This window comes from Eurosta solidaginis, chromosome 3 (genome assembly GCF_040869045.1).
Source record: "Eurosta solidaginis isolate ZX-2024a chromosome 3, ASM4086904v1, whole genome shotgun sequence".
Classification (NCBI taxonomy): domain Eukaryota; kingdom Metazoa; phylum Arthropoda; class Insecta; order Diptera; family Tephritidae; genus Eurosta; species Eurosta solidaginis.
In genome coordinates this window covers 229,610,933-229,638,324 of record NC_090321.1, presented here as the reverse complement: position 1 = coordinate 229,638,324, position 27,392 = coordinate 229,610,933, and the positions used below count along the sequence as shown (strand labels likewise).

Genomic DNA, 27,392 nt, shown 5'->3' with positions numbered 1-27,392 from the left:
TAGGGGCCTTAGCCATATCAAGTTAAATACAAAATTTACTAATTAAGGATTATGCTACAAAATTACTATTGCTGGGCCGTATACCCGCTTAATGATGAAGCATTTTAATGATAATGTGTCGAACATCACTATTATTGTATTTGTTGAAGTCAGCCAGATATTTTCTAAACATTCTGCAGAGATATTAGTTTCAGAGATATGATTTTTTAAGCCATTATTTGCCATTACAAGTCGCTTTGAAAAGCAAAGTTTCGCGTGCAAGTAAAATTATCGGTTATCCTTTGAAGCGACTACAACTTAATGAATAGAGGGACTTGAGAATATTTTAAATTATTTCTCAATCAAAAATCAAATTTTCCAAAAAGCTTGATAACTCTGTTTTTGATAAATGCACATTGCCATTTTAACTTTAATTTCCTGCTGGAAATACACTCAAATTTAAAAAAATTGCCGACCACTGCCTTATAGCAGAATTTATTCACCCCTATTATGCATTTTGATAACGTTACCATTCTACCCTCCGCTTTAATCGAAGTTGGGTATTCTGCATTACGACGGAATTGTAAGGAGAAGAGGAAGAGCAAATGATTTTTCGAAATCAGCTGTTTGTACGGAATGTGTGAACAGTGGAACAAAATAAATTAAAGAAAATTTGTAAAAAACACTGAAAAACGTTTATATTTCATTATCCACACCATTTTGTACAAAAAAAAAAAGCAATAGAATATATTGCCGCACTGCTATATTTTTTTGATTGTAAGTGTGTTTTTGTCGTTCTTTTGGCAATTCCCTGCCGTGGCCACCAAGTTTTGTTAAAATGGATTCCTGCATGAATATAGCTGACATTTTCTGAATTTTGTGGATGCACTGGCCTAAAACACTTTATGGAGATTTATTTATTCTTTCCGCAAGGATTGTTTACGTTTTCGCTTCACCTTCCTCTACTCCGGCAGCTTGCTTGGGCATATAACTGGATCCAACAAAAAGATACAAATTATAGCGTTGTATTCTGCATGGGCGGTGCCCATTTTTTCTCTCATATTTGTATACAGATTACGTTTGATGTAGCACTTCCAGTCTGTCCAAACCTGTAACCAAACGTTAGATTAAAAAATTACTTTTAAATAATACTCTACTTTTCTCCATGTATTGCCATCTTTTGATGGTGGACCAAGTGCATTTAAAGCGCGTGCAACTTCCTCCCAAAATGCCTGCACTTCTTCCTTCGGGCGCCTGGTTAGTCCCTGTGCGATATCCCGCTTTGTTGCCATTAAATTAGCCAACATCTCATACTGCACTTTTGTTGTTATTTTTGACCTGGAAACATATAAAAAACAATCATCATCAAGCCTTTTACGTTTCTCAACAAGTTTTACTTAAATTTTTGTTAAAATTCCGTTATAAATTAATAACAGAAGAAAAAGAAAACATTTTTCCGCCAACAAATTTGCAACTTAGAAAAACGGAACTACGATCGGAATGCAGAATAAACAAAATCGAATGATTCGAAGTTGGATCGAAAGCGATTGGAACACAGAATACCAAAGTTGCCAAATAGAAAAAATTCCAATCCAAGTCGAAATGCAGAATAGGGCTGATTATTCACCCATATGCACGCATATTACTAGAAGACAAATGAGAATATCAGATACAGAAATGAGAAATAAATAAGCAGGTCCGTAAATGCTGTTCGCGAAAGGTCTAGACCCTAGGAGAAATAGTCCTACGAGGTAAATGACAGTATAAAAGCACGAAAGCTGAGGAATAGTCAATAAGTTTGACTTTAGCATGCTGTTAGTGAAGTACGCAGTTAAATAAGGTGTGAAGTACTACTAACAAAGTAGTGTTGTCAATAAAGAACATTTTATAAATAAAAAATAAATAAATGTAAGGCGCGATAACCTCCGAAGAGATCTAAGGCCGAGCTTCTCTTCCAATTTGCGTCTCCCGCCCATTTGCTCCTCTTGCTTTTCCCTACAAATTGGCCGGACGGGACCTACATGTTTTAATGCCGACTCCAAACGGCATCTGCAAGGCAGATGAGTTTTCACGGTGAGCTTTTCATAGCAGAAATACAGCCGGAGCGCTTGCCAAACACTGCCGAGGGGCGACCCCGCTTAGAAAAATTTTCTTCTAATTGAAAAACCTTATTTCTAAAATTTTGATGTTGCTTTGCCCGGGGTGTGAACCCAGGGCATACGGTGTGGTAGGCGGATCACGCTACCATCACACCACGGTGGCCGCCATTTTGGTATACTGAATAATTGAGTTACTTAATCGACAGCTCAGCGATTTGAACTATAACAAAACAGTTGGTAGTGTACGTTATCAAAAATGATGCAATATAATATTAATTATGTAGAGACTGAGAAGATGGCGAAGTTCACCTTAACGTAAAAAAGCAGCAGGGCATACAATTTTACGGCCGTCATGACGGTATTTTTGCCGTCAATACCGTTTTTCCCACTTCTATTGTCAAAACGGTGAACATTTTGTTAACCCTAGTGAGACAACGTACGTCTGTGAGACGTATGTCGTTTTAATTTTGCCCTCAGTCTCCCACAATCGTAAAGAGAGAACATTCCCATTCTTAGTTTTCTCAGATACCATTATCAGCTTGTCAGTGGGGGTGTTTTTCAGTAGTAAAGGCCGTGACACAATGACATTTTTCATAAAGATGCGCTTAACACAAGCTTATGCATTCCAAAAACATCGCCACAATCAACCAAGATGTTGCATTTGTAAATATGAAGGAACTTCAAACTTCGCAATTGAAGTTTACTTCGCCTTGCCCATTCACATAAAAAATTTCACAAAGCACTGGTATAAACATTATCCCTATACAACAAAAATACTTGCTAACATATTTTGTGTCATATTCATTTGTTATATTACAGTTTTTACTTGCGAAAAATTTTAGAAAATTTACCAACCAGTGGAAAAAATAATTTCACTTGCAAAGTGTGTAAACACCCTTAACCAAAACAAATGTCACATTCTTCTTCTTATGCTTTGCTTGTAACAAAATTTGGGAGATGGATACTTTTCAATATCAGATGGCGTCAGTGTCTCTCATTCTACCGTTCTCCATAAAAATGAGGGCAATCTACTCATAATGCATAAGCTTGTGTTAAACTCATCTATATGAAAAAGTGCTTATGTGTCGGGGCTTTAACCTTTTTGTTTGCTGAAATATATACGATTGTTTTTTAAAAATACGCCTAAGAGACGTATCTTTATCTTTTACGTGACTACAAATTTTATATGCAATTTTTGCCTAAAATGGTAATTTTAGCTATTATTTTTTTTAAGTATAGTTTAAAACAGTTAATTGATACAAATGAAGTACAAAAAAATAAATTTTATTTTAATTTTTTTGCTATAAACTGAGGTCCTTCGAAAGAGACTAATTTTTGTAAGGACAAGTCTAAGATAAGTCAATATTTTTCTTTAAAAAACATTTAAAACAAGTGAATATATATCAAATAAATGATTAAAAAAAAAAACAAAAATAATGCAGGTTTTTTTTTATATCTTTATGGTCCTTAAACTTGAACACGTCTCTCAGAAGTACGTTATCTTAAAAATAACGTTATCTTTCTAGGGTTAAATGATTAAAATTATTTATAAAATAAACAACATTATTGAATTTAAATTTATTTATTTAATAAAATAGAAAAAAAAAACAAAAAAGATCACGCAAAATGCTAAATTAAATTTTGCGAATCGTCTGCACCGGCCGCTCTTTGGCGGTCGTAACATAGCGGCACCGCTGGAGGAAACCAAGTACGCTATTTTGAAGAACAGAATGCTCTCGAGAAAGAAGAAGCATGTTCTATAAGACCTTTAACCTACCAGGCGGTGAATATTGAAACCTATTCCGAAATCTTTTACACTGCACATTTTTATGGCAAATATTTCTGTAGTGCCTGGTCGGTTTTGATTTGTAGTTCGAAGTTGCAAAATAAGCCACACCCTAATGTTCATAAATAGCAAAGTGATGATCATTATTACTTATAACGTTTCTGCGAGACAACGATTGGCGATCTGCGTTAAGCACATATGCCCGTCAGAGCACGAGTTGAGGAGCGTAAGCAGACACGTTTATCTCTACATTTACCTTTGAGTAGGTAGGTGTGTTTGTGTATGGATACCTGTCGTACGGGTAATATGAAACGAACGATTGTCAGTTGTTGGTAGCCCACATGAAATGTTGGCAACAAATTGATGATCGCACAAAACGAGGTTAGCTCAGTTTGAATCTGATACTCGGCGTAAATGAACGTTGAGCGGAGGCGAAATACGTTGTAAAGGGAAACGAAGGCAGCGACGAATCGTTCCAATAATAGCGATTCCGGCTTTAAGACAAAAATAGCATGCTGAACGCTTTTACTTTAATTAGAAAAAAGCCAGTTAAAATTTTTCAAAAAAACCAAAATTGTATTCAAGCGGTGTGTAGCTATAAATAAGAAACTTAAATGTTTGCAAAGTAAAAAATTTTGAAAAAAGTTTAATGAAAATTGCTTGCTAATCTCTGGTTGCGTGTTTATATGTGCTTAGAAATTTATTTTTCATGCAAATTTATGTCAATAAATTTTTGTGCAAATTTTACTTTGTGTTCGGTTTCTGTGTTGTTTGTTGAAAAAATGCGAAATTTTTAATTTCTTAATTGGTTCGTTTGTTAAGAAAGCAATAAAGTATAAAACAAAAGAAATTTGCAACTAATAAAAATAGTAACGGGAATAGCAAACAAAAACAACTACACTGACGAGTTTTACATTTTTAATTGCTAATCAAAGCAAAAGCGAGTAAAAATTTTTAATGAGACCCAACAAAAACAGCAAAAAAAATTTTACCAAGAGTAATTTAGAAAACGCAAAAATTTTTAAATTTTTTGTTAAAAGAAACAGCAAATAATTGGCAATTTCAATAACCTGACAGATCAAAGAAGAAATAAAACAAAAATCAAATAAAACCCCATTAAAAATAGCAGTGCAAATAAAAATAAATCAAATAATAAATATTTTAAAATAGCAGCAGATGTGCACATTAATAAATCAAATAATAGCGCAAAAAAAAAAATTTAATAAACAGCGCAAGTAAATAAGAAAAGTAAATACCAAACAAACAAATAGGCAAAAAAAATGGTTACCCGACATTTTGCATTTGCTGACGACGACAACTGTTGCAAGCGCAGCAGTAGTTACCAAAACAACAACAACAAGCCTAAAAACCTAGTGTTCCCTAGCAACAACAAACAACGCATACAAATTTTTAATGAAAAACGTGCAAAAAATATACCAAATTGTGAAATGGAAAATCCATTTAAATTATCAATATTTCATGTAACATTGATTGGCTTTGTGTTATTTTCAGTCGTGGCTCAGATGTTTGTAGCGGTGCAGGGTGCTGCTGTTTACTCGAGTAAGTTTTACGAAATTATATATTATTGGAGCGTATTTTAGAAATTAGTGCATAATGCTTCCTACTTATTTGAAAAATTTACATATAAAAATTTCAAGAATTTAAAATTTTTTTCTTTGGACACCCTGTATTAAAAAGAGCAAAAATAAATTTTTCGTGTATTTTATTTTTATGGTTGTACATATTTACGTAATTTAAATTTCAATTCATTAAACATATTTTTTTTTAAACAACACCCTGTACTAAAAATACGCTTTGAAATAAGCATTTTTTTTGCAAAAAAAATATTTAAACGAAATTTGTATTTGACTGTAGGTATAAAGTATTAAAAAATCTAAAGAAAATTTATTAGAAAAAGTGTTCGCTGTTTTTACAGGGTGACAAAAAAATCGCATCCCAGAGTAAGTTTATCATAATAATTAGAAATTTGTACAAAAGAGTGTAGCACACAAACAATTTCAAAATGCTTCCTACTTAATTGAAACATTTTCTGAAGAGTTAAAAAAATTGCGAATTAAGCACAGGGTGTCGAGAATATTTAGTAGCCCCCACTTTAAAAATTTTTCATTAATTCTATACATTTCGGGTACTTTCATTTTCGAAGAAATTTCTAATTACTTTATGCATTGTTGTGAGCCATAGCGGTGCATTGTGCTGCTGTTTACTTGAGTAAGTTTATCGAAATTATTAGAAGTTTTCGCATTGAAGCGTATAACTATAAATATAAATAACTAGTTTTAAATATTCCTTAGTCAACTAAAAAAATGTTACTTTCAAAAATTGTAAAAATTATAAAATAATTTTTTGGCACCCTGTATAAAAAAGGCGAAGCTGAAAATTTAAAAGAAACGACTGAAATTCATATCGTATATATTTTTTTTAAACAACATCCTGTACTAAAAATACGCAATTGAAATATTGGGCTTAAATAAAGTGTATTTTTGAACGAGTTTTTAAATGAAATGTGTATCTGGATGTGTATAAAGTGCTTAATAAAATCGACAACAAAACTTATAGGAAAAAAGTGTTCGCTGTTTGTAGAGGGTGACAAAAAAATTGGATCCTACTGGATAATTTTGAACATTTTTATTCTCCATATATCTATTTTGTGTATTATCATTTTCAAAGGAATTTTCAATTCCTTGATGCTTTTTATTGTTAGCTATAAAAGCGGGACCGTATTAAGCGAATGGCAAACTGGGCATGACCACTATTTCCTACAAACACACCAACTTTTTCTTAACATTATCCTGACATAAAGTATAATTTTGTTTAACAGCTTTTTGGCTCGTTCATATGACTAAATCCTATTCTGCCGTCCTAAAGAGAACGTCTAATACGTTTGGAGCTAAGAGAGGGCTTTTATAAAAACAATTCTGGGATAGGATGCTCCTCAAACAAATTCTGAGATATAAAGTTTTCGAACTGGCAGCCAAGATAGTGTGATATTCTACTTTCAATCTTCTGTTAAAAATATCAATAACAAAGTTAGGGCGGCCCCCGTATGTGCCTCATATAGACCGAAATGTTCATTAGAAACAACTCCTTATATTCTCCCTCGCTCAATGTGTGGACTTTGTTACTACGTCTGCTGCTGTTGGGATGACTTTAGAACTCCCGTTGTACTGATCATTGGTAACCCTTGCTAGTTATTTAACGAAGGTACTATTTTGAGTGATTGTCTACAAAACAAGGGCTTCGTCGCAGAGGATACTCTTCATTATCGCTACGAGTACCCAAAAAGAGAGAGTTTTGGCGACCTGTTGTCATGTATTAATTTAAATACATACAGATCCGTAGAGGCCTTCCTCACTCTATCCTTCACATTGAGCTTCCACGAAAACTTGTTTTTTATAACAGTTCGCAGCTATATTTTATTTGGGAAATTACAGCCCATACACAACAGCTCCACAATCCCTGCGTTACTGATACGTCATATGCATTGAACAGACGGGGCAGGTGATTTACGATTAGCGTTCTTTGCATAAGTGATAAACGCTCGCTCTGTTATGGGCAATCTTTTGGCAACTTAACAGACTGGCCAAGAAAACTTCCTTCGTCTAAAAGGCGCTCGCACTGTAGATTGTTTATGCGGGACATGCCTATTAAGTACTGGAAAATGCTTAGTGCATCACTATAAAGCTAAGTTCCTCTCTCTCTTTGTTGCGTCTAATTCCTTACTTGCTCGTTTCATTCGAGCTACGCGATAATATTATATGCAGCACCAGTGTGGCAGTGACCTAAAACGCCACATCAAAGGATATACCCGTAGCTTATCGAATTACTGCTACACGAATAGCAATTGCTTTTCGGGCGGTGTCCGGCGACACGATCTTTGTTTTATCTCGGAAAACTCTAGTAGATCTACTGTCAAGGGAAACAGCCAATCGGTATGATTATTGGAATCAGGCGACCCTCTAAAGATCCCAAGATAGGCGCAAGATTACGAACAATAGCTATGTGACGAGTACGGTGGGAAGAATCGAGGACGCTGGACTTTTACGCTAGGTTCGAATAATAGCGGAATGGTAAGAGCGGAAGCACGGCGAACTAAACTACCACCTCACACAGTTATTGTGTGGGCACGGCGGTTTTAAGGAGTTTTTACATAAGCTTAAAAAAGGGGAGGATCCTTTCTGTCCACACTGTTACCACGAGTTCGAAAACGCAGAGCACTTAATTATACTGAGCGTGCTTTACACACAGAGCATATTAACTTCGATTGGATAACGGTTGGTTGTACAGGTATTAAGGAATCGAGATAGATATAGACTTCCATATATTAAAGCCATCAGTATCGAAAAAAAAAATTTATTGGACCATGTCCGTCCGTCCGTCTGTCCGCTAACACGATAACTTGAGTAAATATTGAGATATCTTTACCAGTAAATTATTTTTCTGAAATGAAATGTATATTTGAAGCTCACGCTGAGTATATAATGTTCGAGCTTAAACACCTAGTCATAAAAGGGGCGGTGCCACACCCACTTTCAAAAAAATTTTTGATTGATGATTAATAATATTTGTAAAATTGATTTTATCACAAGTTCTGGGTCCAGATAAGCTCGTGTACCAAATTTGGTGAAGATATCTCAATATTTACTCAAGTTAACGTGTTAACGGGAAGACGGACGGAGGGACGGACGGGCATGGTTCAATCAATTTTTTTTTTTCGATACTGATGATTTGAAGTCTATCTATCTCGATTCCTTTATACCTGTACAACCAACCATTATCCAATCAAAGATAATATACTCTGTGTGCAAAGCACGCTGAGTATAAAAAACAAGTATGACGACGCATCCGGCAGGCAATTTGTTCGGAGGGTTTGAGAAAGACGCATTATGAGGCCAAAATAGTAGCTTTAAGGGATAGGTGACCACAGCTGATAGTCTGATATTCACAATTATGCCAAACATTCAGATTCTACTCCAAGCCGATCTACTAACTAGTTTTATTTAAGTGCTATTGTTTACCCACTCTATGGTTGCTAATTCGCAACCGGTTCATACAATGCGGCATTGACAATTGCACATCGAAAAATAGCAACACCAAAACAAACACATCATAAAGCAACAATGATAATAACAACAAATACAAATTGACCGCAATTGACCGTCGATTCACTGTGAACAAATGAGTGTTAATGTTAACTTTGTAAATAATTACACACATCCATTTAAATACATACAGTTGAGTATATCTTTTGAGTTTAATATATTCATACATACTCACATAAAGATTCTTCTATGTGATAGCACAGCATAATTTCCCTCTATTGCACTTGTGTCAATAAACACGAAACAAAAAAAAAATCACAGAATGTATTCTCAAATTTTCCCAGACTTTCAAGATATGCTCTTTTACATGAAATCTTTTCATTTAAATGGTGTCGTGAATTATTTAGACAAACAATCGACGATAACAAGACTGAAACGATTGTCTATTGTAAATACGAGTAAATCGTTTTTTAGGTTAAGCTTTGTAAATAGTAAATTTCATTGTGGCAAAGATAAGTGTTCATGTGAAAATAACTATCAGTTGTAGTCAACTGTTCTTCAAATTTATTAGCTTGGTCTCATCCTACCATCTTTTTTTTGTCATTCGTAGAAGACAGCCGTCCTCTTTTACTCCATACAATTCTTGAATTCAATTCATCCGAGACTTAGGCGAAGGAGATGGGAAGAGAGGGAAGAGTACAACAGCATCCGTACCGTCAAGTCGTTTAAATATTTCTTGCTATCTCTTCCTCTCTCTGCTTATATACCATTTTTTATTCCACAGTTGCTTTCAAGAAAAATTGATAAAAATAAAAGCGAATAGAAAACACAAAAGAAGAATTGTATGGTGTGCCATGTTTCTAGTAGCTCTTCCGAATCCAAGAATGACTGCAAATCTACTGTAAGATGGCATCACCTTTCAGCAATGTTTACTTATGTCTTCTTTGTTACACTGTGTAATTTATGAAATAGCGAACACGGAAGATATTCTCTTGTCTTTGCCTACATTTAAAAGGTGGTCTTCCATTTATGCTACCACTCTCTACCTCATCCTTTACCCATCTGTTTTCTATTTCTCCTTCTTATTCTTGTACTTCTCTTACTCCATTTTTCCCTTCATCTCCATAAATGCTCATTCCTCTTCTCCAACTCACACCTACTCTGACTGCCACTTCTACGCCTCCGCCCAACAAAACTCCCACTCTTACTCCAACTCCCTCTTCCACACACACTTCTAATCTCACTTCTACTTCACCTACCACTCCTACTCCTGCTACTACTTCCACTCAAACTCTCACTGACACTTCCAGTTTCTCTCCTTTTTCCAACCTTGCCCACCACGATTTTATTATATCTTTACACTGGGAAGTGCGGGCTGGAGGAGAAAACGATCGAGCACATTCTGTGCTCGCGCCCTGCGCTTGCCAGGCAAAAATCCAGCAATTAAGAGTGATATGGCTGTCAGATCTAGAAAAAGCAAGTGGCTTAAGTCCTAGGAAGGTTCTAGTATTTGCCAAGAGGACGGAGTTATTTTATAACATAGGTCCTGGTTTTTGATAGGCTTCTTCAGTTTGGTCGTTAAAACAAACTTCTGGTAACACTACGGACTTATTCAGGCTATGTGAGGTCCTCATGAACCGGTCAGTTCAACCTAACCTTACTTACACTGGTATTGGATACCGCTTCAAATAATTGCGAAGATATTAGAATTTAAGTTTTCCCTAGTAGGTGTTAAGATTGATAGATATTGTTACGAATTTACTGAAATTCCGCTTGTTCCAAATCTTCTGCTAACGTTCGAATCACTAAAATGTTGAATAAATAACTCCACTATTCAATAATGCAAAATGGCCTTTATTCAAGTACTTCACAATACTACTACTTCTCGACAGATAGCGTGCTTAAATCAAACTCATTGCTGATTCTCAGCTTTACCTCCTTTTATACTCTGCAATGTCTCATTCGCATACTTCTAGGCGCTTCTATTTCTTGAATTTACTCGTTCACCAGCTATAAATTTCCAGCTATAACTACAGATGCGCATGTATATGTGAGTGATACTTGCACAAATTATTGAATACTTTTGTGAGCATCTCAGATAAGATATATGCATGTGTTTGTGCGTTTTCTCTCCGCTGCGTGTACTTACATATGTGTAGATATAATGATTGATTCGTTTATGTAAATACAAGTGACTGCTTGCTTTATTGTTGTTGTGTCTTCATTTGATTGGCATCAGACTAGTGATGTGAGTATCACTTAGTGTCACTAATATTCGTGACAATATATAAAGAACATAAATAAAAAAGTTAATAGTTTGAGCTAGACTCGAATTTCTGGGAAAATAAGATTTAAATTATCTGGGGGCATGGTTCCGCCCACTTATCCAATAATCTTTATAGTTAGAACAATACCGATTGCCCACGAAAGCCTACTGTTAAAAATTTCGCCTTGATCGGTTTATAAACTTTGAGCGGCCAAAGGTAACACACATATGCACACACACACAGACAAAATTTGATTATAGCATGGCACAAACGACAAATATGAGACCTTGTGATATCCAACTATAAAGGAGCACGACTTATGGACAATTTTCGGAGGTTTTTTAGAATAAGAACAAGAAAAAGAAAACTTTTGTTTTGAAATTGTATTATTTTTAATACATTTTGTTAGTTTCTCAATATTTTCTGAATGCCGAAAAAGTGCGAATGCAGATTAAATTCAGAGTTATTAAGTTTTTAGCCGCTCGGATGGACAAATCGACCACTGTGCGTTGCATGAAACTTCCGTATAAGGCCATATTTATACACATAAATTTGTTTCTAATATATCCACATATACCTTTATAGTTACAAGCAAAAAAATAGCAGTTGAAATTTTCTTGGGTATGCAGTTTTGTTGCCCCATCAGTTTTGATAATTTTCTTTCGAAGGATGATTTACCATTTCCTCCATACAAATTGTGAATAATTTTTTTCAAGTTATTTTTTAGAAAAATCTGAAACACCTTACGGAAGATAAAATTTTAAAAATTAATGTGAGTTTTGAGAGACCAACAACTTGTTCTCGTATTAGACTAAAATTGATGGGGCTTCAAAACTGCTTACTGAAAAAATTTCAGAAAACAAAAAGTTCGTTTGGGATTCAAGGCGTTGATAGGCGCAATACAAACCTTTATAGCTTCATAGCTTCCGCAACCCAATTTTCAACTTCACCTACGAGAGGGGAATCCTGTTAAAAATATAAATATATCATACACATATTTAGCAGGCGAGGTCCTAGCGACCCCAAATTCCTCATGGTACTAGGGGAGGGGAGGGGGGCGTGATGGCCTAGAAGGTTTAATGTGGTCATATAAATCGTTCCCGAGATTTTCGCGCTACTACTTTAATAATACTTTGTTGTAGCAACGTACAGGATCATATCCGGCAAAGGACCGTCAACATCTTTGTCGTTAATGCAACAACAACATTTCGTAAATTTTTTCTCAACGTTTCTTCAAAAACGTTTTTGCAGTTGGCTTGTACAGTTTCAGTTACAAAATTAATAGAGATTTGATCTTAAAATATGGAAATTGAAAATAAAAAAGTTGAACCATAGAAATTTTATAAAAATTGTGACTGCAATTTTTGTGTTTGCTGCTGCATTCCTCATTTGAGTTAATATCAAAGTGTGCTTTATGAGCACAAAAAGATAACTAAAATATACTTACATACATACGTTCATGCACACATTCTACGCTATCAACAATTATCAATTTTATCTCCCTTCACTTTAAACGTAATCTTCTTTAAGCTAGTTGCTTAACTGGAATACTTTATATGGCTGTATAGCGATGAGAAAAGCTTATGTTCGATGCTCTGTTGCGTCTTCGAAAAACGATCCGGTTCTGCCTACATAATCACATAGCCATTTGGTGAAATACAATTAATAACAACAAGTAAGGAAGGGTAAGTTCGGGTGTAACCGAACATTACATACTCGGCTGAGAGCTTAGCTGCGTTGGTTTCGTAGGGTTTCGTAGATGGTTTATAATTGGTTTTTAATTCCATATCACATACGTTTGGGAAATATCGACCAAGGGTAACGTTTTTTGGAACGATTTTCCTTCATCCTTTGTAAAATAAGGGAAAATCACCATGTAGGAAAATGAACCTAGGGTAACCCTGGAATGTGTTTGTATGACATTGGTATCAAATGAAAGTATTAAAGAGTATTTTAAAACGGAGTGGGCCTTAGTTGGTGAACGACTTTGCGAGATATCAACATAAAGGTGGAGAGGGTGACTCTGTAATGTGTTTGTACGATATGGGTATCAAATTAAAGGTATAAATGAGGATTTTAAAGGGGAGAAATTCTTAGTTGTATATGTGAAGGAGTTTTCGAGATATCGACCTAAATGTTGACCAGGGTAACCCAGAACGTCATCTGTCGGGTACCGCTAATTTATTTATATATGTAATACCACGAACAGTATTACTGCCATGATACCAAAGGCCTTTGATTTCGCCCTGCAGAAATTTTTCATTTTCTTCTACTTAATATGGTAGGTGTCACACCCATTTTACAAAGTTTTTTCCAAAGTTATATTCTGGGTCAAAAAACCAATCCAATCGCCATGTTTCATTCCTTTTTGCGTACATGGTATAAAATTATGGCATCACAAGGATTGGTAAATTTTTATTCGACTTATGGCAGTAAAAGTATCCTAGACAAATTAAATGAAAAAGGGCGGAGCCACGCCCATTTTGAAATTTTCTTTTATTTTTGTATTTTGTGGCACCATATCATTACTGGAGTTGAATGTTGACATAATTTACTTATATACTGTAAAGATATTAAATTTTTTTTTAAATTTGTTTTTAAAATTTTTTTTTAAAGTGGGCGTGGTCGTTCTCCGATTTTGCTAATTTTTATTAAGCATACATATAGTAATAGGAGTAACGTTCCTGCCAAATTTCATCATGATGTCTTCAACGACGGCCTAATTACAGCTTGCAAAACTTCTAAATTACCTTCTTTTAAAAGTGAGCGGTGCCACGCCCATTGTCCAAAATTTTACTATTCAATTCTGCGCCATAAGTGTAACTCACCTACCAAGTTTCATCGCTTTATCCGTCTTTGGTAATGAATTATCGCACTTTTTCGATTTTTCGAAATTTTCGATATCGAAAAAGTGGGCGTGGTTATATATCGATATCGTTCATTTTAAGTAGTGATCTGAGATGAGTGTCCAGGAACCTACATACCAAATTTCAACAAGATACCTCAAAATTTACTCAAGTTATCGTGTTAACGGACGGACATGGCTCAATAAAATTTTTTTTCGATACTGATGATTTTGATATATGGAAGTCTATATCTATCTCGATTCCTTTATACCTTTAATGTTTGTATGTATGTCATCGATTAACTCAAAAACTACTAGACCGATTATTATGAAAATTGGTATATATATGTATTTTTCCACGGGGAGGGTTTGTAGAATGAGTACTTTGATACCGGGTGAGTAGGGTCTCGATATATAGGCCAAAACATGGACCCGCATACACCTAGAATGTGTATGTATTACAGATATCAAACGAAAGCTGTTGCTGAGAGCTTTTAAGTAATTTTCATTGTGAAATTCGATTTAGTCGCATCAACCTGGCAAAACTGATAAATATGCATGCGAAGCCGAAATAAAGAATTGAATTAATAATATCCACATACCTATTTACATAAGTCCTATTCGATTTGCCTGAAATTTGGTATATAAATTTGCCTATATTAGTATTAACATTCTTTTTTCCGGGAAGTAGACCAGAGACGGACTGGGACTGGGATTAGGACTGGGACTGAGATCGAGACTCGGAGTGGGACTGAGACTCGGAATGGGACTGGAACAAAATACATACCACCCTCTGGGACTGGCAATAAGATATGAAGAAGAATGAGAAAAACTTGAGAGAATAGAAAAGAGAGAAGGAGACTGATAAACAGGTAGGGTGAGAAGAAGATGGAGATAGATGAAGCCAAAAATACGGAGGGAGGAGTGAATACAAAGATTAGGAAAAAGTGTAGAGGGGCGAGCGCAGAGTTAGACGGAAAAAGCTTATTAAAATGTATGCAGATATGCCAAATTTAGGGCAGAACAACGTCTGCCGGGTATGCTATCAAGGAAAAAAATATAGCAGTAGAGTGCAATAAATATACTTTTGATATAATCTTTACCTAAGTCCGGCAATGTGGAGCGCACCTTTATATTTTTGTTCCTTGTAAAATTTTGTACAGGGGTTATGTTAAAATTTGAATATCAAAGTTCACCAAGGTTATGTATTTCTTTAAAGAAACATGTTATCTTTCTTCTGGTCTGGATGTTCTTAAAATTTTTTTACCTTCTTTTTATACTCAGCGTGATTTGCACACAGAGAATATATACTTTGATTGGATAACGGTTGGTTGTACAGGTATAAAGTAATCGAGATAGATATAGACTTCCATATATCAAAATCATCAGTATCGAAAAAAATGTGATTGAGCCACGTCCGTCCGTCCAACCGTTAACACTATAACTTAAGTAAAATTTTGTACAGGGGTTATGTTAAAATTTGAATATCAAAGTTCACCAAGGTTATGTATTTCTTTAAAGAAACATGTTATCTTTCTTCTGGTCTGGATGTTCTTAAAATTTTTTTACCTTCTTTTTATACTCAGCGTGATTTGCACACAGAGAATATATACTTTGATTGGATAACGGTTGGTTGTACAGGTATAAAGTAATCGAGATAGATATAGACTTCCATATATCAAAATCATCAGTATCGAAAAAAATGTGATTGAGCCACGTCCGTCCGTCCAACCGTTAACACTATAACTTAAGTAAATATTGAGATATCTTCACCAAATTTGGTACACGGGCTTACCTGGACCCAGAATAGTTTGGTATTGAAAATGAGGGAAATCGAATGGTAACCACGCCCACTTTTTATATATATAACATTTTGGAAAACACAAAAAACCTGATTATTTAGTAAATAATACACCTAGAATGTTGAAATTTAACGTGTGAACTGACTGATATTGTGACTCTTGATAAATATTTGAAAAACAATTTTAAAATGGGCGTGGCACCGCCCACTTGTCATAAAATCAATTTTACAAATATTATTAATCATCAATTAAAAATCGTTAAACCTATCGTAACAAAATTCGGCAGAGAGGTTGCCTTTACTATAGGAAATGCTTCGAAGAAAAATTTACGAAATCGGTCAAGGACCACGCCCACTTTTATGTAAAAGATTTTTAAAAGGGTCGTGGACGAATAAAATAAGCTATATCTTTGCAAAAAAGAGCTTTATACCAATAGTATTTCATTTTCCAAGTGGTTTTATAACAATAAATAGGAAAAACTTCAAATTTAAAAAAATGGGAGTGGCACCGCCCCTTTCATGACTAAGCAATATTCTATGTTTCGGGAGCCATAAATCGAAGAAAATTTACATGTCGTAACAAAATTGGGTACATATATTTTCCTTATAGCACGAAACATTTTTAGAAAAAATGGACGGGATCGGTTAAAGACTACCTCAACTTAGATATAAAACAAGTTTAGAAGGGTCGTAGACTAGAATAATAAGTTAAAATTAGCAAAAATAGTTTTGGATCAATGATATTTCACTTATAAAGTTTTATTGTAAGAGGAAATGGGGAGACATTTTTTTTTTTCAAACGGGCGGTGCCACGTGTTATGTAGACAAGTAATTTATCTGAAATGAAATGTATAATTTAAGCTCACGCTGAGTATATAATGTTCGGTTACACCCGAACTTATACACCTTTATATGTTATTTTCTTCTTTTTTGTTGCATTGTCATGGCGATCTGAACTATATGTAAGGTTTCATATATCTAGCATAATGAGTAGTTATTTAAAAATCGATCGCATGATTCCAGAATTCTAAATGAAATTTTTAATACCTCAAAATATCCCGATCCTGTCCCATATAGAAAACTCTTTTCTTCCTAATGGTACAACTTAATAGAGACCAAAGTTTCGTTCAAAGTTTCAGTTCTCAGGATTATCGGGAAGTTCCTGAAAGCTCGAAAGCAAAATTTCCAAGTTCGGATGATTTTTTTCATTTTCACAATCCCTGAACCACCTAGCAAAATGTCTTTTCCATCATGTTTCATTGTCATGGGGTTTTAATGTATGATCTTAGTTTCAACAATGTATATCTCCAGGAAGTTACTTTAAAATGGATTACAAGATTCTCCAATTTTGTTTGTTATAGGTTATAATTTAATGTTATATATATGCTCCCTGAAGAGGGTGCAAAATAGCACCGAAATGCATAGGAGTTTGCCTTAGGGTTTAGCCTTATAATTTGAAATCGGCCGTAAAGCTCAATAAATATCAACACATAACTAATTTTGATTAGCAAAGTCACCTGGGGTTTAAAACAAACCACTCTGCTCTCTTCTGTGTCACAGGTGAATAAAGTTTTGTTTCCCATTATATATTACACATTTTAAAAAATAATCCGTTCTCATATCGTATTCGAAAAACAATCACTTGATATTTTTGTAGACGTAGGTATGCTCATTAGCCAAGCCAGTGAAAACAAAGCTGGCGGCGCAGATGTTAATACTTTGAGATGAATATAAAATAGATGCATGTCAAACCAATGGAGTTATTTCTAAACAACCATAAACGTTTTAAAATCACTCAATTTTCAAGAGTTCTTTGACGTTGGTGTTAATGTTGTTTCATTAGTATATGAAAGCTATTGAAAGCACTTGGTGCCTGTTGGGTGGGCAGTTTATGTATATCTGCGGATTAGGTTGTCTCCTTCAGCATCAAGTTAAACGATTGGCAATCTTTTATAAAAGTAGGCAGTTTTCGAGGAAAGTTCGGAATAATTTCAGGATCATCTCTGGATCGTTGCAGTTATTTCTTTATATTATTATTTGGCCACTATTTGGTATAACGAACTTTTTTTCAGTTTCCAGTGTATTAAAATATTGTAACGAATTATGGGAAATTCTGATTATTATGCTCCTTCTACTAACATTCGAATCACTGAACTGTCCAATAAGTAACTCCAATATTCAGTATTCCAAAATGGTCTTTACTTAGACTACTTTGGGGTAGGACTTCAAAACGAATATTTAAATCGAACTGATGCTGCGCTGCTTTTTTACTCTCTGTTACCTCATTCGCATATTTCTCCTAAGGTCTATACTTTTGATGTATATTGGAACGATTTTCCGTCATTCCTTGTCAAATTTGCTTTCGAGACAAACCGATTTCGGCGTTTAGCCATCATCAGTGGCGATCTTCGTTCGGATGACGGAAAATCGTTCCAATATACATAATTTATCCACCCTGTCGGAAAATCAACAAAAAAAAATAAGTCTATACTTTTCACGAACGTGGAACAGTTGTATCGCATACTTGATTATTCAGTTATATGCGTGAGTATGTGTGAGTAACAACTTCTGATCTTAGCTAATGACTACGGATGTGTATGTGGGATAAACTTTAAGCTGCTGGTTATGTGTGTAATATATTCTATGTAAGTGTGGCTGCTTGCTTTAATATGTACTTGTATAGAAGTGTGGCTGCTTGCTCTTTTTGTTGTTGTGATTATATACTAACAGCATAGTGATGCTTATATTTGCCACAATATATTCCGCATACCTTTTTTGATAATGTGGTGCCATTTTTCCTCTATTTAAGCATCAATACTGAATGATTTCAGTACTATTAAAGATTAATTTTTGGATTGTTTTCTCGATAATTTCGATTTAATTTGAGTTCATTTCTATCTATTTATGACTTCGGTTTCATTTTATTTCACGTTATCATATCGGCATCGTATCGGAACTGTTTTAAAACTATTTTCAGCACTCTTACGGAAGTATTCTAAATATCATAGCGGGGCTAAATCGAAAACATTTTATGTTCTATTTTCTGAATACGGATAGAGTTGTGGGTAAAAATTAGTAGTAAAGATAACTCGCATGTCTTAAGCAGTGTTAATCGCAGTTTTCAAAAGTTTTTGTAAGTTGAACGATAATTATGAAAGTGAAGCTTAAGTTAGTTTGAACTAAGCGGTCCGTGAGGACCTCACATAGACTAAATGAAACCGTAGTTTTACCAAAACTGAAAACACCTATCGAAAACCAAGACCATGTATGTTATAAAATAACTCCAGTCTTTTGAAAATTACGAAAAGCCTTCTAGAACCTTTGTTACTTGCTGCTTTGAGACCTGACAGCTGTGTCACTCCTAATAGGTAGAGTCTTAGCCTAGCAAGCGCAGGGCATGAGCAAAAAACGTGTTCGATCGTTTCATCCACCAAACAACACTTCCAACAACTGCTGTCACTGACGAAGCCTAATTTAAAGGCCTGTGCCACCAGAAGGCAGTGTACGGTCAGCATACGTGTCATTAGTCTACAGTCCTCACTTTCTAATGATAGGAGTAACTTTGTTATTCTAAAGTGAAGCTTACTTTAGTTTAGTTTCTTGGCCAGTAGTGGAAGACAAACTCGTCAAGAAAATACATTTGATGTTGTCTTATCCGCTTTTAAAATTAACATACATGCACACGACAAAACGTGATTAAAAAAAAACTTTCAAAACCACCAAATGCGGCACGAGTAGGTGACACCGCTTTATGAAGTTTGTTAAAAATCATAATTAACACCTAATAAAGAATATTAATTGAAATTAAACTATATTTGAGTAAATCGCAAACAATGCAATATTTAATGACTTTTAAAAATTTATATTTGTATTCAAGCTATTCAACAAGTTTCTGTCAACACATTTGTGAGAATGTGACTTTTGTTTCTAAATATGCCAATCGCTGTGTCAACCAACAGTCAGTCCAGTCACGCCAGTCATGCGCACATCAACAAAACAAATTTTACTTATTATATTAATTAAAAAGTAAAAGTATGAATTTTTCAAATATGAAAATATAAATGCTTTCATAACCTTTTGTGAGGCCTGAATATCCGTTTTTTTATAAATACTGAGTTGGAGCTTTATTTTCAATATTCCTTTTCTCTCCTACGCGTTTCTATGCTTCCTCGTCTTCTTCAGGGAGTCTAGTTTTTATCCAAAAGAAAGTTACTGGCTTATAACAATTCACGTAACAACCAGTTATTTTAAATTCAGTAAGAAAATTCTCCTTCCTCTCCAAATGTAAAACAACTTTTTAGTGACTTAGCAAATTATTAACCATTAAAATATAAAATTAAAAATTTTCTAAAACTCATTCCGAAGCACATTTTGTGAAATGCGCTAATCTCCACTTTTATATAATATTAATGTAATATTTTTATATAAACCGTAATTAATTTAACGTAACGAAGGATTAGTGCAAATATCAAAATTAACCCTAATAATTTGTAATTAGCGATTTTGGAAAAAGTCATTAATAATTAATTTTCTAGCGAAATCCTGAGCGCAGGAATCTTTTCTTCCATTGATGTGCTACCCACAAAAACTTAACTTTCAAACGGATCACGTATTTTGCGCACCCGTCAACGCGTTTTTATTACTTCTTGCATGCAAGCGCAGTACTTTGGCTAGTCTCACGTTATTGGGCTAAGCGAGCATCTTGCCATTTCGCGAGTAGAATATTCCTCACGTATCTCTTGGCCATATGCCATCTGTTACTTCCGCATGTCATCTTATGGATGAGACTGTCCGGTGGCAGATCACTAAATGTTACTTCCATCCTTGTCCATGGCTGTGCGAAGTGATTGCATTTAAAAAGTAGTGACGTGCGTCGTTTAAAAGCCCACAATATAGCCACTTCGGATTTTCAACCTAACCCATTCTGTTTAGATACTTCCGGAAGTAGGCATGGCAGGTAAAATAACTGTGCCAGGTAGAAGTATACTTCTCTATGTGGCCACTCCAGCCATGGCTCCAGCTCGGGAATCAGCTCCGTGGTGCACTTACCTATAGCTTAGTTGCTGTTACCAGCATTGCTGTTACAGATTTCTTTCATCACTACCCACTTAACCTTGGAGGTGATAAATTAATTTCCTCTCCTCATCAAGAAGACGTATCGGTATGTAAGTAAGTTTATGACTTTGAAATAAAGGAAACTTGTAGATAAGTACTACAGATTTGCCGGCTGCCGGTATTTCATGTGGCACTATGCTTTTTTTTGTAACTATATCTTTGAATGGCTACAATGCCTAATAGAACAGTGTTCTAATTCCCTCTGAAAGGTTGATTAAGAAACAGAAAGTGGGTAATGCTTTCCATTTTCCTTGTCCATCTAGAGCCTACAATTCTTGTCGATGACTTATCGATCTTCTATCGACGAATTATCGATATGTTATCAAAATACTTTCGATCTGTCATCAATTTGTTATCAGAAAATTATCGATTTCTTATCGAAAGTTTATCAGTGGGCTATCGGAAAGCTATCAATTACTTAGCGAGAAGTTATTGATATATTATTAAAAAGTTATCGATATATTATATTATCAAAAAGTTAAAGATATAATATAAAAATTGAACGATTTTTTATCTTAAAGTTAACGATACATATGTCATCAAAATGCTATCGATCTGTTAAGTAATAGTTTATGTAAAGCTTTCAGATTTTTTATTAAAAAATTATCAATATTTTATCGAAAGTTTATCTACTATTTACGAAATTTTACTAACATTTTATCAAAAATTATCGATTTTTTATAAACGATTTATCGTTTGTTTTCGAAAAGCTATCGGTATTTTGTCAAAATTGTATCGAAAAGTTGTTGATTCTGTTTCGTGGTATTACCAATTTATTATCGGCGTGTTATCAGTTTGTTATCGAAAAATTATTCATATGTTATCGAAACTGTATCGAAAAGTTATTTATTTGTATTCAAAGTGTTACCAACTTATTATCTGTGTGTTATCGTAAAATAAAAGTTATCGATTGCTATCTAAAAGCTATCGATTTGCGATATCGAATAATTGGCGAAAAGTTATCGATATATTATTAAAAAGTTATAGATTTGCCTCCGAAAAGTTATCGATTTGTTGTCGTTGTCGAAGTGTGACCAGTTTGCTATGGGCGTGTTGTTGAAAAGTTATCAATGTTCCTTATGTCACTTGGTCTTATGGCCTTATTTATCAAGTCACCCCACCGTAAAAGTCATGGGCATGCGCCTAAAGAGATTGGCATCAAGTATTCCTACTGCTTTGGTTACGGCTACCTCTTCTGCCTGAAAGGCGTTGTATAAATCTGGCAACTTGCTGGAACTTATTATAACCAGACCAGCATAGTATTCCGCATACTGTAGCTCTTCCATTTGTTTGGAAGCATTATTGTACAAGAAGATAAAACCACTAAAACTGTTGCATAGTGTAAACGTTGGTCTTATATGCTACTCAGAAATCACCACAAACACGTAACACCAAACGGCAAATGGCAAACGGCAAGCGATTGTAAGTATGTAACACGCGCATGCGCACTTGATTTATGCGTTCATTAGAGCGCTAACTTCGGTACTCCTATTTGATCTCGCATTACGATAACCGTTGTTTTAAGCAACAATCATTGCTGCATCTTTTTTCGTGCCTTAAAACACATTTCACGATATTTTTTTATTTATAAAAGCAGTCAGCACTCAAGTCTATTTGGAGTTTCACAGTTTCCGTTAGCATCTTATGTGTGCAACTTGAATAAATTGTTGCAACGAAGCGGTAAGGTAAATACGAGTTCATTTCATGCAATCAGACAACGGCAGTTACAGCGGTAAATATGTATGCTTGTGCTGTAAGTCCATAAGCCATGGTGGGTTGTCTTCGTTAGCTTTTGCTGCTGCAGTCTTGCTTAGCGTATAGTTGTTTGAAGCGAGATGACTTATTCGCTCATTCATTATTTTTCCGGTCGCTAGTCGCGTGGTTGTTAGCTTATCTAACTTCTTCTTTTGAACTGGTTGTGCACCTTTTATGCGTTTTGTTTCTTGAAAGCCATGCAACAATTTAACCCACTCTAAGTCTAGAATTCTTAATTTTATTCACTTGTCACAATCCACACAAGCATGTCCTATTTTCAAAATATTGCACGACGTACAGATGATTTTATATTGGGGTGGCACATAATGGCGTACCATAACGACCTGCCCTGAAAGATATATAGTAACTTAAATGTTTTCTTAACATCGACTTATCTCACCGAAGTAGGTAAGGCTAGATGTGATTAAACGTTTTTTGTCCATTGTGAATACCCTCAATAAGTGCCGGGTGGCTGCACATTTGTCCAACCTGATCATTTCCTAGCACTACTCAACCCACCATTTACTTTCTCTGCTAAACTAAAAAAAGGAGCGAAAGATCCAACTTCCGACTTCTACTAAATTGTTGAATAACCGTGCACCCAGATATCTAAGCCGTCTAGTTTCCAGTCCTGGATATCAAAAGAGAAAGCTATGAATCGACTCCTGTTCCTCCTCATCCTGGCTTCTGCAGAGGGTGTTTGTTGGTATACGCCATCGTCGGAGCACCGATGCAATCGCGCAATGATTTCTTATGACAACTGTACGAGCTCTCACTGCAGATTTGTTAAATTTGAGAAAAAGCTAATTTCTTTTCTACTCGAACTTCGAATCCTCGTAATCATCGCAGTTGGTCCTCAGCAAGTTCATTGCCCTAAACTTATATTCCTGGATTTTCCTCAGAAGATATTCCTACGGTAGTCGTACGGAGCTTTCCGCCTCGTTTATGTACATTTCGGAACTTTTCTCGATCATCTCATCTGCAAGCTTATTCGCTTCAATATCGCTGTGCTCAGGGATCCATAAAAAGGATATATTGAGATGCCTGCGAGACTGGGTATTTCCGCACGATTTAAGGTAGCCATGGTGTCGATAAAGATAGTAACATTTGTGTATGAGACCGTACTGTTCTGGGGCAGTCTGGCTGCTCTCTCTATGCCATCCACCTGAAAGATACCGCATGAATCTTAAAGTCAATTCGAGTTAGAAGTTGGTACAGCTCCAGTTAAATAAAATAAATGCAAAGCGCGACAGCTCCAGTTACCTTCTCTATTTTCGAGCCGCCTGTGGAGATTGTAATGTCCTTCCACTTCCTCCCATACTTACCTCTAAGAATATCTTATGTTTTCCACCTGGAAGTGCCATGTAATTTTATGTTGTAGCGTGACCGTATTGAGTTGATTTAAATATGTTGGATTTTCTAAGTCGTAGAGCCCCTTTCGCAATCAAAACCTGTACGTACACTGGTAGAGGCAGAGATAATACATTTAACCCATGCTGAGGGGTGCTGCTCACTGTGCCGGATGTTCCCAGGCATGCTAGTATCCTCACCCTTCCAAGCCTCCGTTGATGGCTCTTTTTGTCCAGCGTCTTCCACCAGTCAAGAGCTCTGTACGTTAATACCGGTCGAAGGATTTTGTTGCACATAAAACGAATGGTACGCGACCTTAATACCCAATTCATCCTGAAAACCGTTTTACAAGTGTAGTATGCTGCCAGAGAATTCTTTAATCGTTCCTTTTCTAGTTTAGTTTGGTGTCGATAATCATGCAAAGATATTGGGCTTCAGAAAGGAGATTTATTGTGCCGTTCAATTCAGCCTCCGTAAGTTTCCGGACAGACCTTTCGTTATCCTTATGAACAGGAAATGTTCCGTTTTTTTGGACCTACCCCCCGTTTTGCCCTACATGTGACCAGAATTACTAAGACGCCAACCACGGGTAGCTTGTAATTCGCCAAATCGTCATCTATGACTTCCCAGGTATCGATTTCACTAACCACCGGTTGCTTGGGAATATATGCACCGATTCGCCATTGCTTCCACCAACCGCTTCCCAAACCATCGTAGACTCCCTCTGCTTATCGATAAGACACAGGTCCACTGCAAACTCGTCACCGTCAACTGACACACCCTTCACCAAAACCCGACTACCGTTTCCGATAGTACCAGCAGCCGTATGTTGTCCGTAAGTAACGAGTATTAATTTAGAAAGAAAATAGGTGCTTTCTCGACTATGTATTGAGTGAGTGATAACCTAGCCTTCGACGAAACCCTCGACAGTAAGTTCTCCAGGTCATTTGAAAATGATTTTTATATTCAACACTTTTCCTTCCCTTGCACGAATCACAGATTTTTTCGTACCACCCTAATATGTATATGAATATATTTTGTTAGATCTTGCTCTGCCTGCGGTCGCAAAAAGCCAACATTCAACTGTTTTTATTAGAAAGTTGACGGGTCGCGATTTTTAGCTTTGCAAAAAAACAAAAACAAATTACCAAAGATCTTGACAGTCTGACACTTTGGCCCATTTCCCCTACTTTTCATTGCGGAAAACTGAAATTTTCTAGATAAGTTACAAATATTGTTACATAGTGCAAGGTGTTTAATTTAATTTAAACTGTTAATTTGCTTTGTCGTACATATCAAGTAGGATATGCGGATATGCGGAGTATTTACTGAACTGTAAGTAATTGGTTTGGCATTTGGTGTTAGAGAGTTGAATAAGTCTTAGCTTGTAGTGCAATATCAAAAGAGCAACGATCGTTGTCGCTAAAAGCGTATAATACAAAATACTTAGCCAAATACCTTGTAAGATGGGTTTCGCCGAAGGTTGGAGTAGCACTCAGTCAATCCAGAGTCGAGAAGGCATCGCTTTGCTTTCTAAATGAGTATTATTGTGGCGAACCTATGCAAGATAAATGAATTACATCCGGTCAGGTAAAGTGTTTGCGGTTCAGACGTTCCTTATCGTAGGTCGCGCCTTCAATGGTCTATCAAATGCAAACTGTTTTAACTTAAGTATGAGTCCTAAGTAAACAGTTTGAGAAGTTTTCGCGGTTTTCCGACTGTCGCACGAATGAAATGCTTGCAGGTGATTACTTGCATTTTGCTTGTGCATTCTCATTCGCTTGTTGAACGCTGTTACAGTGGGGCCGTATTTAGTAGTAACTATATGAATGTGGGGTGGTAGTGCTACTGAATAAGGTGTGATGGTGCTGAAAGCAGAATTACAGCTCACTCAGCATAGTATTGATAAATGGATGTCATCAATTTCGAAGAGTCTTTTTTCGAAAACTTCGTTAAGGTTGGTTTGATTAGTTTCAGTAACAAAATTGATGAGATTTTTGCTAAAAATATCGGAAACAAAAAAAAGAGGAATATAATTGATGAGATTTGCTAAAATATGACACTGCTATTTTCGTGTTCGCAGTTGTATATGAGCGATTGATTACTGTTCAAGTACACTGTGATATATAACGATTTAAAGAAACAGTTCCAAGCGGGGAGATGGTTCTGCTCCTTTCCATAATTGCTTATTCGTTGATCTAAGATATGGTCTAGTTCATACATTCAGACTCAGAGCTGTAAGCATTTAAAACAACTGATCGGTGTGAAAAGGGTTAGGTTAGGCTAGGTTAAATACATAGATTTATCAAATACCAGGATCTGTGTTATAAAAACCTCTGTCCTCTTTGCAAATACTAGAAGCTTTCGGGAACCTATATCAATTGCAGCTTCCAGATCTGATAGCTGTATCACTCCTAAAATCTGGAGTCTTAGGCTGGCAAGCGAAGGGCAAGAGCACAAAACTCAATCGAAAGGGTTAGCACTATTCATTTTACTAAAATTGTCTACACCTGTGTAGAACTATATGACCTCGGGCTGAGTCTCTTTTAGTAGAAGATTATTTAAAAGTTGAATGTTTTTTTTTTTTAATCGTATCACTACGGCTTTGTTTAAGGGCTCATATTCGAACTTTTTCGAGCTTATTTTGTATTTGTTTTTGTGATACTTTCGAAATCATTTTACGACTATGTTGTCATATTCTTCATATTTCGAACCCACTACGTAATGGTATTTAAAATAATAATAGAGCTATTTCGGAATCATAATCGAATCTTTTCAGCATCATTTCAGGAATATTTTGGGATCATTTTTGAAACAGTCTTGAAATGAATCCGACATATATAGTCCCGTACTTATGTATTTTGAAAAGAGGTAGATAATTATCTCAAACTAGCTCCGAATGAACTACGAAATGATTCTGAAATCAAACCGAAAATAATCCTAAAATGGTCAAAAGAAAAAAAAATCCCGAAATAAACTAGAATCTCATCAATATAATTACGCAGAGTTTCCTTCATCAAACTGAGAAGTAACAAGTAAAGGTGTCTAAGTTCGGTTGTAACAGAAAATTATACACTCAGCGTGAGATTCAATTGCACATTTCATTTAAGATAAATGAATTTTCTACATAACACGTGGCACCGCCCGCTTAAAAACAAATGTCTCCTCATATCCTCTTACAATAAAACTTGATAAGTGAAATATCATTGATTCAAAACTATTTTTTGCTAAGTTATAGGTTATTATTCTAGTCTACGACCCTTTTAGACTTGTTTTATATCTAAGTTGCCGTGGTCTTTAACCAATCCCGACCATTTTTACTAGAAATATTTTCT

General features: G+C 35.4%; 1 protein-coding gene across 7 annotated transcripts in view; it reads left to right on the top strand.

The window, feature by feature from the left end:
- Window positions 1-4,220: 4,220 nt before the first annotated feature.
- The window catches only part of LOC137245182 (uncharacterized), a 118,088-nt gene continuing 94,916 nt past the window's right edge, over window positions 4,221-27,392 (top strand). Inside the window, exons 1-2 of one of the 7 annotated variants that reach the window (XM_067775434.1) lie at window positions 4,222-4,451; window positions 4,800-5,424. In XM_067775434.1, the coding sequence (XP_067631535.1) occupies window positions 5,145-5,424 (280 nt within the window). In that variant the 5' untranslated portion in view covers window positions 4,222-4,451; window positions 4,800-5,144. Of the gene's footprint in view, window positions 5,425-27,392 lie in introns of all 7 variants that reach the window. The other 6 variants (XM_067775433.1, XM_067775431.1, XM_067775432.1 and 3 more) reach the window with 6 other exon arrangements.